At 50.5% G+C, this 12,959-nt stretch overlaps 1 protein-coding gene across 1 annotated transcript in view; it reads right to left on the reverse strand.

The window, feature by feature from the left end:
* The window catches only part of RHPN2 (rhophilin Rho GTPase binding protein 2), an 85,959-nt gene that overhangs the window by 11,330 nt on the left and 61,670 nt on the right, over positions 1-12,959 (reverse strand). Inside the window, exons 8-12 of the mRNA XM_028838610.2 lie at positions 11,224-11,411; positions 10,658-10,814; positions 7,950-8,069; positions 4,031-4,225; positions 1,993-2,069 (exon numbers count right to left, since the gene is read on the reverse strand). Of these exons, the coding sequence (XP_028694443.1) occupies positions 1,993-2,069; positions 4,031-4,225; positions 7,950-8,069; positions 10,658-10,814; positions 11,224-11,411 (737 nt within the window). The remainder of the gene's footprint in view (positions 1-1,992; positions 2,070-4,030; positions 4,226-7,949; positions 8,070-10,657; positions 10,815-11,223; positions 11,412-12,959) is intronic.

Below are 12,959 nucleotides of genomic sequence, written 5' to 3' on the forward strand. Positions count from 1 at the left end.
GCTGGAGTGTGGTGGCATGATCTCGGCTCACTGCAGCCTCTGCCTCCCAGGTTCAAGCAATAAAGTAGCTGGAATTACAGGTGTGAACCACCATGCCCAGCTAATTTTTGTATTTTTAGCAGAGATGAGGTTTCACCATGTTGGCCAGGCTGGTCTCAAACTCCTGACCTCAGGTGATCCGCCCGCCTCAGCCTCCCAAAGTGCTGGGATTAAAGGCCTGAGCCACCACACCCGGCCAAAATTATCTTAAATAAAATCTCTAACATAAAAAATTTAAGACCAGGCATGTCATGCCTGTAATCCTAAGCACTTTGTGTGGCCAAGGCAGAAGGATCACTTGAGGCCAGGGGTTTGAGGCCAACCTGGGCAACATAGTGAGAACCACTCTCTACTAAAAACATAAAAGAATTAGCCAGGCAAGGTGGTGCACGCCTACGGTCCCATCTACTCAGGCTGCTGACGCAGGAGGACTTCTTGAGCCCAGGAGTTCGAGGCTGCAGTAAACTATGATTGTGCCACTGCACTCCAGCCTGGGTGAAAACAGAGTTAGACCCTGTCTTAAAAAAAAAAACAAAAAAAAAAAGGAAGGCCAGGCGCGGTGGCTCAAGCCTGTAATCCCAGCACTTTGGGAGGCCAAGACGGGCGGATCACGAGGTCAGGAGATTGAGACCATCCTGGTTAACACAGTGAAACCCCGTCTCTACTAAAAAATACAAAAAACTAGTCGGGCGAGGTGGCAGGCACCTGTAGTCCCAGCTACTCGGGAGGCTGAGGCAGGAGAATGGTGTAAACCTGGGAGGTGGAGCTTGCAGTGAGCTGAGATCCGGCCACTGCACTCCAGCCTGGGCGACAGAGCGAGACTCTGTCTCAAAAAAAAAAAAAAAGGAAAAAAAAAATCTCAGGCCTGGGCACAGCAGTTCGTACCTGTAATTGCAGCACTCTGTGAGGCCTAGGCAAGAGGAATGTTTGAGCCCAGGAGTTTGAGACCAGCCTAGGAAACATAGCAAGACATCTCTACAAGAAATAAAAATTAGTTGGACGTGGCAGTGTGCGCCTGTAGTCCTATCTACTAGGGTGGCTAAGGCAAGAGGATTGCTCGAGCCCAGAAGGTCGAGGCTGCAGTGAGCCATGATCATGCCATTGTACTCCAGCCTGGGTGACAGAGTGAGACCATATCTCTAAAAAAATTAAAAGATATAAAAAAAATTTTAATAGACAATACCTAAAAACTACTTTTAAAATGTGCTATGGGGCTGGGCACAGTGGCTCAGGCCTATAATCCCAGCACTTTGGGAGGCCAAGGTGAGCAGATCACTGGAACCCAGGAAGTCAAGACCAGCTTGGCCAAACATGGTAAAACCCCATCTCTACTAAAAATATAAAATTAGCTGAGTGTAGTGATGCCGGCCTGTAATCCCAGCTACTTGGGAGGCTGAAGCTAGAGAACTGCTTGAACCTGGGAGGCGGAGGCTGCAGTAAGCCGAGATTGCACCACTGCACTCCAGCCTGGGCGACAGAGTGAGACTCTGTCTCAAAAAACAAATAAATAAAAATAAATGAATAAAAGAAAATATGCTATGGTCTGAATGTCTGTACCCTCCCAAAGTTTGTATATTAAAACCTAAACATCAATGTAATTATTAGGAAGTGGGGCCTCTCGAGAGGTGATTCAGTCTTGGGGTGGAACCCTCAAGAATGGGATACATGCTTTTAAAACAGGCCCAAGGGAGCTCATCACCTTTTCTGCCATGAGGACACAGGTAGAAGGCCCCACCTATAAACCAGAACATGGGCCTTCAGCAGATACCGAATCTGCCCACACCTTGGTCTTGGACTTCCCAGCCTCCAGAACTGAGAAATATATTTCTGCTGTTCATAAGCCACCTAGTTGGAGGCACTTTGTTATAGCAGCCCACATGGACTAAGACACCATACTCGCCAAAGTGAAGAGCTGTCCCCTTAGGTCATTTATGTAGAGAGCATTCAACATACCAGCTTCTGGAAGAAGTCCGTGACTGTCAGCTTGGAGAACTGGGGCAATATGATGTCAACCTCTTGCTCAGTTTTAGCTAGAAAAGAGCATTAGAAATGGGAGGATAAATGTTTCTGTAATCTAAAGTGATCCCTATAGCCCGGTTGTTGTGGCTCACGCCTGTAATCCCAGCACTTTGGGAGGCCGAGGCAGGTGGATCACTTGAGGCCAGAAGTTCAAGACCAGCCTGGCCAGCATGGCGAAACCCCGTCTCTATTAGCAATACAAGAATTGGCCAGGTATGGTGGCAGGTGACCGTAATCCGAGTTACTTGGGAGGCTGAGGCAGGAGAATCGCTTGAACCCAGGAGGCAGAGGTTGCCTGGTGACTCCAGCCTGGGTGACAGAGGAAGACTCCGGAAAAAAAAGAAAAGAATAGAAAGTGATCCTTGGGAAGGAGACGGTACAGAACTTTGTCTTAGTCATGCATCCTTCCCCTCGGTTTAGACGAGTAGTACGAGAAGATGGAACACAGCTCAACCCCCGACCTAGGGTGAACTCTATCTTCCATTTAGGTACCTCCTGTGAGCCACAGGAGGTATAACTCATTCCCGAGCTGGGACCAGGGAGTGATAACCAGACACATTCCCCACTGATGGGGTTTCCTGATACTTAAGGGGCTTAGTGGGCTTCTCTGGCACTCATAAAACTCTACTGAGGATGCCGGACACAGTGGCTCACACTTGTAATACCAGCACCTTGGGAGGCTGAGGTGGGAGGATCACCTGAGGTCAAGAGTTCAAGACCAGCCTGGCCAACATGATGAAACCCCATCTCTACTAAAAATACAAAAAATTAGCCAGGTGTGGTGGCACGCGCCTGTAGTCTCAGCTACTTGGGAGGCTGAGGCTTGAACCAGGGAGGCAGAGGTTGCAGTGAGCTGAGATCACGCCATTGCACTCCAGCCTGGATGACAAGAGCGAAACGACCTCTCAAAAACAAACAAACAAACAAAAAACCTATTGAGAAGTCATCTATGTTTCAAGTGTTGTTATGGAAGTTCCATGCCTCACTGGACACAGTCCTGGGATACTGTGCTTTCTGTTTTCACATTATTACTATTTTGAGACAGGATATCGCTCTGTTGCCCAAGCTGGAGTGCAGTGGTGTGATTACAGCTCTCTTGCAGCTTGACCTCCTGGACTCAAATGATTCTCCTGCCTTAGCCTCCCAAGTAGCTGGAACTATAAGTATGCACCATCACACCTGATGATTTTTTTTTTTTAATTTTTTGTAGAGATGGGGTCTCACTATGTTACCCAGGCTGGTCTCAAACTCCTGAGCTCAAGTAATCCTCCCGCCTCGGCCTCCAAAAGTGCTGAGATTACAGGTTCGAGCCACCGTGCTTGACCTTTTCATTATTAATGTGGTATGAGGATTTCCCAGTGAAAAGGAGGTTTGGCAAATAATGACCATTGACAGCTACATACCCCCACCGGCATCTTTCACAGCAGGCTGGGACTACCCTTAACATAAGGCTGGTCAATTTCTAACAAAGGATCCCAGGGCAGACTGATTCTACATGAGAACAACAGCATAAAAAGTGTATCTAGGCCACGTGTGGCGGCTTACGCTGGTAATCCCAGCACTTTGGGAGGCCAAGGCAGGCAGATCACTTGAGGTCAGGAGTTCGAGACCAGCCTGGCCAACATGGTGAAACCCCATCTCTACTAAAAACACAAAAATTAGCTGGGTGTGGTGGTGGGCGCTTGTAATCCCAGCTACTCAGGAGGCTGAGGCAGAAGAATCACTTGAACCTGGGAAGCAGAGGTTACAGTGAGCTGAGATCACGCCACTGCAGTCCAGCCTGGGCAACAGAATGAGACTCCGTCTCAAAAAGAAAATAGAACTCCAGGGCAAAAGCAGCACCTCGGTCCCTGCCCTGTGCAGCCCTCCCAGTGCCAAGCACACAGCAAGGGCTTGCTCAACCCCCACAGGCCAGGCGTGCTCTTTCCGCGGCACAGGCACCCCCGTAGAGGGCACAGTCTAGGTTACTCACCAACAACACTGGGGGCGTCGATCAGGTTCAGCAGGTCATCGTCCTCCTGGTGCTGGGCGTACGTGAGCCGGGAGCGTTCCTGTGCCGCACACAGCACCTTCTGTAGCACCTCAATGCTCCGCAGCTTCTTGCACAGGCTGGCCTCCCTCACTGACTCCTCGTGATGAGTCATGGCTCTGCGCAGGTGGGACTTCCCTGCAGACGGAAGCCAGCACCCACGTGACTTGCAGATCCACCAAGCAGAGCATAAGAGCCCAAGGGGCAGCCCAAGAGGCTGGACGTTCTCTTTTCCAAAGGATCTGCCTGGATAGCTAGAGCCTCTGATACCTACCTTGTTTTAACTTGAGTGCCTCTCTCCTAGCAGAGAGAGCCAGACAGACTCCCTTTTAGTTTCTTCACTTGCAGCCCCTTTATCCCCCTTAAGGGAATAACTAGTGCAAGCTGACTCCAAGCACATCCAGGAATGCAAACTGCTGATAAGATACTGAGGCAGGCTGTACCAGCAGCTCCTGGGGATGTGCTCAGTGGAAGGTACTTAAAGCCCCTGCATTTATCTCTTAGTGATAGTTTAAGCCTCTGCACCTGGAATTGTTTATTTTTTGTAACTGCTTCTATAACCAATTAATTATTTTTTTTTTGAGACGGAGTCTCGCTCTGTCGCCCAGGCTGGAGTGCAGTGGCGCGATCTCGGCTCACTGCAAGCTCCGCCCCCTGGGTTCATGCCAACCAATTAATTTTTTAGCTTTTTTGCCTATTCTGCTTCTGTAAAATTGCTTCAGTTAAACCCCCCTCCCCTATTTAGACCTTTGTATAAAAGAAAAGCTAGCCCCTTCTCCGGGGCCGAGAGAATTTCGAGCATTAGCCGTCCCTTGGTCGCCAGCTAATAAAGGACTCCTGAATTAGTCTCCAAGTGTGGCGTTTCTCTTACTCACTTGGTTACAACAAGCCTTTTATTAAAATATTATTTTATTTCATTTTTATATTTTATATTTAGAGCCAGGAGTACAGTGGTGCAATCTTGGCTTACTGCAGCCTCCAACTCCTGGGCTCAACCGAACCTCCCACTTCCGATTCGTGAGTAGCTGGGGCCACAGGCAGGCACCACCACACTTGGATAATGTTTTCATGATCATTATCATTTCATTATCATCGCTATGTTGCCCAGGCTGGTCTCAAACTCCTGGCCTCAGGCAATCCGCCTGCCTTGGCCTCCCAGAGTGCTGGGATGACAGGTGTGAGTCACTGCGCCCAGCCCAAGCCTCCCTTAAATGCGCAGGTAATAAGCTCACTTGTGTCCATAAGATGTTCACTCAACAAATATTTACCAAATGTGCTGGGCACTAGAGATAAAGCAATGACTAACCAAACTACCACCACATTCATGGAGTTTACATGTAGGGGCTGAAGACAGATAACTAACAAGTCAAGAAATATGTAATGGATGGGTGGTGATAAGGTTATGGAGAAAAATAAAGCAGGGTAAGCGGAGATGGTGAGAGAAGACTGGGAATGGGGTTGTCCTATGATGGGTGACCGAGAAAGGCTTTTTTTTTTTTTTCTTGAGACGGAGTCTCGCTCTGTCATCCAGGCTGGAGTGCAGTGGCATGATCTTGGCTCACTGCAACCTCCGCCTCCCAGGTTCAAGCGATTCTCCCACCTCAGCCTCCCGAGTAGCTGGGACTAGAGGCGTGTGCACCACATCTGGCTACGTTTTTGTATTTTTGGTAGAGACTAGGTTTCTCCATGTTGCCCAGGCTGGTCTCAAACTCCTGACTTCAAGCTATCCTCCCACCTTGGCCTCCCAGAGGGCTGGGATTGCAGGCCTCACGTGAGCCACCACACCTGGCCAAGGAAGGCTTTGTGATATGGTTCTTTCTGAGTAGAACCCTGATGGATGTGAAGGAGCAGCAGGTGTGAGGGCCCTGGGGCAGGGGCACACGCAGGTGTTCGAGGGCAAGGAGGAGCTAGGGTGTGCCTGGAGGCAGGGAGGGCGGGAGAAGGGGAGAGAATGAGCACAGGGAAGGAGGAGGGCCAGATCATGGCGGACCTCACGCGTGTGAAATGAGGACTCTCACTCCTGTTCTGCACGAGGTGGGAGCCCATTAGGGTGTGAGAAGAGGGCTGATGTGATGTGATCTGCGTGACCAGACTCTGACGGGGCAGCAGGAAAACCAGCTATGAGCAGGGCAAGCCACGTGACCTCTCTGGGTCTCTGTTTCCTCAGCGGTAAAACGGGGATGCCACGAGACCCACCTCATAGCGTTGTGTGGGGTTTAAGTGAGTGAATGTTTGTTACATAAGCACTGTACACGTGTAGCTTCCACCAGGGCAGCAGGGTTAAAGCCGCCAGATTTGAGATGCGTTTTCTAGGTACAGCCAAAGGGATTTGCTAATCAAATGTAGGGTGAGAAAATAAGACAAGAGGTTAGGTGTGGTGGCTCGTGCCTGTAAACCCAGCACTTTGGGAGACAGAGGCAGGAGGATCGCTGGAGGCCAGGAGTTCAAAACCAGCCTGGGCAACATAGTGAGACCGCATCTCTACAAAAACATTTTTACAATATTAGCCGGGCGTGGTGGTGCACGCCTGTAGTCCCAGCTACTCAGGAGGATCACTTGAAGCCAGGAGTTCGAGGCTGCACTGAGCTGTGATTGCACCACTGCACTGCAGCCTGGGGGACAGCAAGATGCTGTCAAAGAAAGCAAATGAAAGAAAAGGAAAGAGGAAAGGAGGGAGGAAGCATAGATGGGGAGAAGAGAGAGAGAAAGAAGGAAAGAATGAAGGAGAGAAAGGACAGGCAAGAAAAGGAAAGCAACAAGGAACAAGGAAAGGAAAGGAGAGGGGAGGGGAGGAGAGAAAGGATGAGAGGAGAGGGGAGGGGAGGAGAAAGGGGAGGGAAGGGGAGAGAAGGGGAGGGAAGGGGAGGGAAGGAGGTGGGAGAGGGGAGGAGAGGAGAGGAGGGGAAGGATGGGAAGGGAGGGGAGGAAAGGGAGGAGGGGAGGAGAGCGGAGGAGAGGGAGGAGGGGAGGAGAGAGGAGAGGAGGGGAAGGGAGAGGAGGGGAAGGGAAAAGGGGAACGGGGGTGAGGAGAGGGAGGAGGGGAGGGGAGAAGATGGTGGGGAGGGGAGGGGAGAAAAGGGAGGAGGGGAGAGAGGAGGGGAGGGGAGGGGAAAAGGGGAGAGGAGGGGAAAAGGGGAGGGGAGGGGAAAAGGGGAAGGGAGGGGAGGACAGGGAGGAGGAGAGGGAAGAGGAGGGGAAAGGAGGGAGGAGAGAGAAGGGGAAGGGAGAAAAGGGGAGGGGAGAGAAGGGGAAAGGAGGGAGGAGAGGAGGAGAGAGGAGGGGACAGAACGGGAGGGGAGGGGAGGGGAAAGGGGAGGAAAAAGAAGAGTGGAGAATGAGTCCAAGGTTTCTGGCCTGAGCACCTAGAGGGGTGGGAGTTGCCATCACTGAGACGGGGAAGCCACGTATGTGTGCATGGGTGGTGTGCGGTGGGGCAGGTTAGGGTGATGGAGGTGAGGTCTGCATGTGGGAAGAGATATTCACACTGAGACACGGCAGAGACCAAACCAGGACACTTCATTACCAGTCATTAGGTGTTCTTGGTAATGAAGCCATGCATAAGGAAATCAACAAAGGTCTCCTTCCCTATTAGCATGGTACAGGCCACCCCGTGGACCCCAAGGGAGATGGTTAAAGTCCTGGCTCCACAGTGGGAGGCCTGGGTGCTATGGAACCTGTGAGAACACAGCCTGGGAAGCCCTCTGAGGCTCGGGACTGCGCCTCATGACTTCTGAACGCGAAGTGGCCGCAATGACTCGGAACACCGCCCTCTCCCGGGCCCTCTTCAGGACCTCTCCGTGGCTGTGAGCAGGACCAGCTGGGCACCAAGTGGGGCCCACGTCTGGATGCAGGGGACACGCACCCAGCTGTCGGCGCTGCTGATCATTCTTCAGTGTGGCCAAGGGTGTCAGCCCCTCTGGCATGCGGTCGTAGAGCTGGGACAGGCACTTCTCCTGGTGGTCCAGATCCGTGCCGGGCTTCACTGCAAAGAGAACCACAGGTTAAATCCCCTCTCATGGACCTGGCCACAGACCCACGTAGAAATTTCTCTTTCCACCACGTCTCCAGCTTCCTTTCTTCTGCAGTTTCACAAGGCATTTGGGATCATGGGTCTCCTTTCTGCCCCTGGCCACACCCCAGGCAGTCTGGCCCTCCAGGCTTTTTTTCCTTTGAGACGGTCTCACTCTGTCACTCAGGGTGGCGTGTGGTCTCACTCTGTCACCCAGGCCAGAATGCAATGGCGCAATCATAGTTCACTGCAGCCTTGAACTCCTGGGCTCAAGTGATCCTCCCACCTCAGCTTGCTGAGGAGCTAGGACTACAGACATGCACCACTACATGCCAGGCTAATTTTTAAAATTTTTTGTAAAGGTTTGTAAACTTGCTGTGTTGCCCAGGCTGGTCTCAAACCCCTGGGTTCAAGCGATCCTCCTGCCTCAGCCTCCCAAAGTGCTGGGATCAAATGTGTGAGCCACCATGCCCGGCTACCCCAAAGCTCTTGCTCATTGGGACCAGCCAGACTCCAGAGGTTCATAATTTTATAATTTTTTATTTTTTGTGATGGAGTCTTGCTCTGTCACCCAGACTGGGGTACAGAGATGTGACCTCGGCTCACTGCAATCTCTGCCTCCTGGGTTCAAGCAATTCTGCCTCAACCTCCCGAGTAGCTGGGATTATAGGTGCGTACCACCACACCAGGCTAATTTTTGTATTTTTAGTAGAGACGAGGTTTCAGCATCTTGGCCAGGCTGGTCTCGAACTCCTGACCTCATGATCCACCTGTCTCGGCCTCCCAACGTGCTGGGATTATAGGCGTGAACCACCACACCCAGCGAGGTTCATAATTTGACCCTGAGCCCCAACACACTACCTCCTCTGACTCACCCACCACACAGAACCTCCTAGCGTAGCCCAGACCCTGCCATGCCTGGCCTGCACCCCTCTGCAGGCCTGCACACCAGCAGCAGAGACCCTTCCTGCTTCAACCGTACCCTCCCTGGTGCGCATCCTGCTCTCAAACCTCACAAAACCACTCTCCACTTCCCCAGCACCCTCAGCCTCTGTTCCTGTGCTCAGACACTTTCCTCCCTCTAGGCTGACCCTTCCCTCCTGTGCAGATGGAAAAGTTGAACTCAAATGTCACCACCTCTGAGAAGCCATCCATGACTGCACCACGGAGTCCACCTGCTGCCGCATTTATGTCTCTGCAGCAATCACCGAAGCACTATATGGTATTTCTATTTGTTTCCACATCTTATCTCGCCTAATAGACTACCTAGTACTAGGAGTGGCGGCTCACACTTTTAGAGAATCTACAGTATACAAAGCATTATTGAGCTTTGTGTACAGGCCCTTCGTTTTCATGACAGCCTGTGAGGTAGGTTCTCTCCATATACCCATTTTACAGATGAGAAAATCGAGGTAGAAGACAGTTAAGTAACTTGCCAAAGGTCATACAGCTCATTCATGGCAGAGCTGAGATATGAACCCAGGAAGTCTGGCTCCAGAGGCTGTCTTTTTAATCCTCAGGAGGCTGCCTGGATTAGTATTCATTACATCAAAAATCCCTGGCCAGGCACCGTGGCTCATGCCTGTAATCCCAACACTTTGGGGAGGCCAAGGCAGGACAATTGCTTGAAGCCAGGAGTTTGAAACCAACCTAGGCAACATAGTGAGACTCCATCTCTACCAAAAAAAAATTTTTTTTTTAATTAACTGGTGTAGTGGCATGTGCCTGTAGTCCCAGCTACTCAGGAGGCTGAAGTGGGAGGATCACTTGAGCCCAGGAGTTCAAGAAGGCAGTGAGCCATGATCATACTGCTGCACTCCAGCCCCATCTCTAAAAATAATTAAATTAAATTAAATTAAACTAAACTAAAATAAATTAAAATTCCGATCATCACAGACTTTTTTTGCATTGATTTTTATTTTATTATTATTATTGTTTTTGAGATGGAGTCTTGCTCTGTCGCCCAGGCTAGAGTGCGGCGCAGTCTCGGCTCACTGCAACCTCCACCTCCCCGGCTCAAGCCATTCTCTTGCCTTAGTCACCTGAGTAGCTAGGATTAGAGGCACGCGCCATGCCCGGCTAATTCTTGTACTTTTAGTAGAGACGGGGTTTCACCATGTTGGCCAGGCTGGTCTCGAACTCCTGACCTCAAATGATCTGCCTGCCTTGGCTTCCCAGAGTGCTGGGATTACAGGCATGAGCCACTGCACCCAGCCTGCATTAATTTTGATTCTTTTAAAATATTACCTTAAAATGTTACTTATCTTGATGCCAGCATTTTTGGCATTCTGTTAGATTCTAAATTCCACGTGAAAATTCATCCTCTTGCACCCAGGCTGAATTAAAGGTGCCTCCTCTTCCTCCCTCCAAAGGAACTTATAACCCCTAACCCCAGCATGGCCTGTGCGGCAGCTGCCTCAGTCATGGGTCATTCCCATCCTCTGCCTTCAGCCTGTGAGCATCTCCAGGGAAGGCAGTTAGCTCTCACTCAGCTCAGAATCACCCCTGGGGCAGCTGGATCACAGCCCTGGCCAAACCCCCGAACCCCCCCGGGGCCTTACCCTGGTGGTCGATGAGGAGGATGGCAGTGAAGTAGTGGGCCAGGGCCGAGTAGTGGTGGCCCTTCACGCAAGCCAAGCTGGCCCAGGAGTAGGGGATGTTCTCTTTCACCGGCACCTGGCTCATGGCTGCGTGCAGCTGCTGGTAGACCTCTCCCACCTGAAATAGAGGGGGCACTGGGAAGGAGCAGCCCGGCACAAGGGCCCTCATGAACCCATTTGCAGAGAAAGAGCTCTTTCTTCTTCCCATGCAACAGCCCCTGCCAGGGGCTGCTTCAGAATCTGGGAGCAACTCCAAGTAACCCCTCGTTCTGTCATTGTCACAGTTAACAGGGGGATCAGGCTGCTGTCATTATGCCGGTTTTTAGGTTAAGCTGCAGATGGAATCAGTGATCCGTATTTGAAACACCAACACTGGCCAAGAAAACTCAAGCCAGTAGTACTGGCCGGAGCTGGCACAATGCCCAGGTCACAGGCAAGCTCCCGTGGGAAGGTCCTGCTACTTCCAGTGCTCCTGTGCCAGCATCTCCCGCCCACTCCGGAAAGTCATAGGAACCAGGGAGTCTTACCTTGGCAGCCTCCTGAGCCACCTTCACCAGCATGAAGAATTCATTTCGGATCCCGGGAAGGCTGATTTTCTCAAACACGCTTTCTTGGGCTTGTGCAAGCATCATTTTGACGAGCACGCTGAGCATGGCAGGGCTCATGTCGTAACTTGGAGTATGGGTAAATGTCTCTTTCAGGTAGTTTAAAACCCCTAAAAGTGGAAAATGTTTTGCCCGTGAGTTCGGGTTCATATTTACTTCATCACATTGCTGTAGAGAAAGATAGGAGGCCAGGTGCAGTGGCTCATGTCCGTAATCCCAATGCTTTGGGAGGCCAAAGCGAGCAGATGACTTGTGTCAGGAATTGAAGACCAGTGTGGCCAACATGGTGAAACCCTGTCTCTATAAAAAATGCAAAAATTAGCCGGGCATGGTGGCGTGCGCCGATAGTCTCAGCTCCTTTGGAGGCTGAGGCAGGAGGATCGCTTGAGCCCAGGAGGCAGAGGTTGCAGTGAGCTGAGATCTCACCACTGCACTCCAGCCTGGGTGACAGAGCAAGACTCCGTCTCAAAAAAAAAAAAAAAAAAAAAAAAGAAATAAAGAACCAGTGTCCTACAACATATTAAAAAATCTGATTCTCAATTATATGGTCCAGCAATTCTACACCTACATATATCCCCAAACAATTGAAAGTGGGAGCTTAAATGACACTTGAACACCCGTGTTAATAGCAACATTATTCCCAAGAGCTGAAAAGTGGAAACCACCCAGACGTCCATGAGCAGATGAATGATTAAACACAATGTGGCCTATCCATACAATGGAATTATTTTTCAGCCTTAAAAAGGAATGAAATTCTGACACATGCTACAGTGTAAATAAGGACATTATGCTAAGTGAAACAAGCCGGTCAGAAAAGGACCAATACTGTAGGATTCCATTTAGATAAAGTACCCGGAATAGTTAAATTCACAGAAACAGAAAGGAGAATAGAGGTTAGCTGGGGCTGGGAAAGGGGGCAATGGGAAGTTATTGCTTAACTGAGTACAGAGCTTCACTTTGGATGATGAAAAAGTTCTGGAGAGAGCTGGGCACAGGCGCTGCCGCCTGTAATCCCAGCTATAAGGGAGGCTGAGGTGGCAGGGTTGCTTGACGTTAAGAGTTCAAGACCAGCCTGGGCAACATACTGAGACCCCCGTCTCTTAAAATGTATATACTTTTTAAAAATCTATTTATTTGACTGGGTGCAGTGGCTCGCATCTGTAATCCCAACATTTTGGGAGGCCGAGGCAGGCGGATCATGAGGTCAAGAGATCGAGACCATCCCGGCAACATGGTGAAACCCCGTCTCTATTAAAAATATAAAAATTAGCTGGGCATGGTGGCGGGCGCCTGTAGTCCTGGCTACTCGGGAGGCTGAGGCAGGAGAATCACTTGAACCCAGGAGGTGGAGGTTGTAGTGAGCCGAGATCAATCATGCCATCGCACTCCAGCCTGAGCAACAGAGTGAGGCGCCAACTCAAAAAAAAAAAAAAAAAAAAAAGTATTTATTGTATTTGTTTTTGAGACAAGGTCACACTCTGTTGCCCAGACTAGAGTGCAGTGGCATGATCATGGCTCACTGCAGCCTCAAACTCCTGGGCTCAAGCGGTCCTCCCACCTCAGTCTCCTGAAGAGCTGGGACTACAGCCATACACCATCCCACATTCAGCTAATTTTAAAATTTTTCGTACAGATGGGGTCTCCCTATGTTGCCCAGG

The sequence above is a fragment of the Macaca mulatta genome, chromosome 19 (genome assembly GCF_049350105.2).
Source record: "Macaca mulatta isolate MMU2019108-1 chromosome 19, T2T-MMU8v2.0, whole genome shotgun sequence".
NCBI lineage: Eukaryota > Metazoa > Chordata > Mammalia > Primates > Cercopithecidae > Macaca > Macaca mulatta.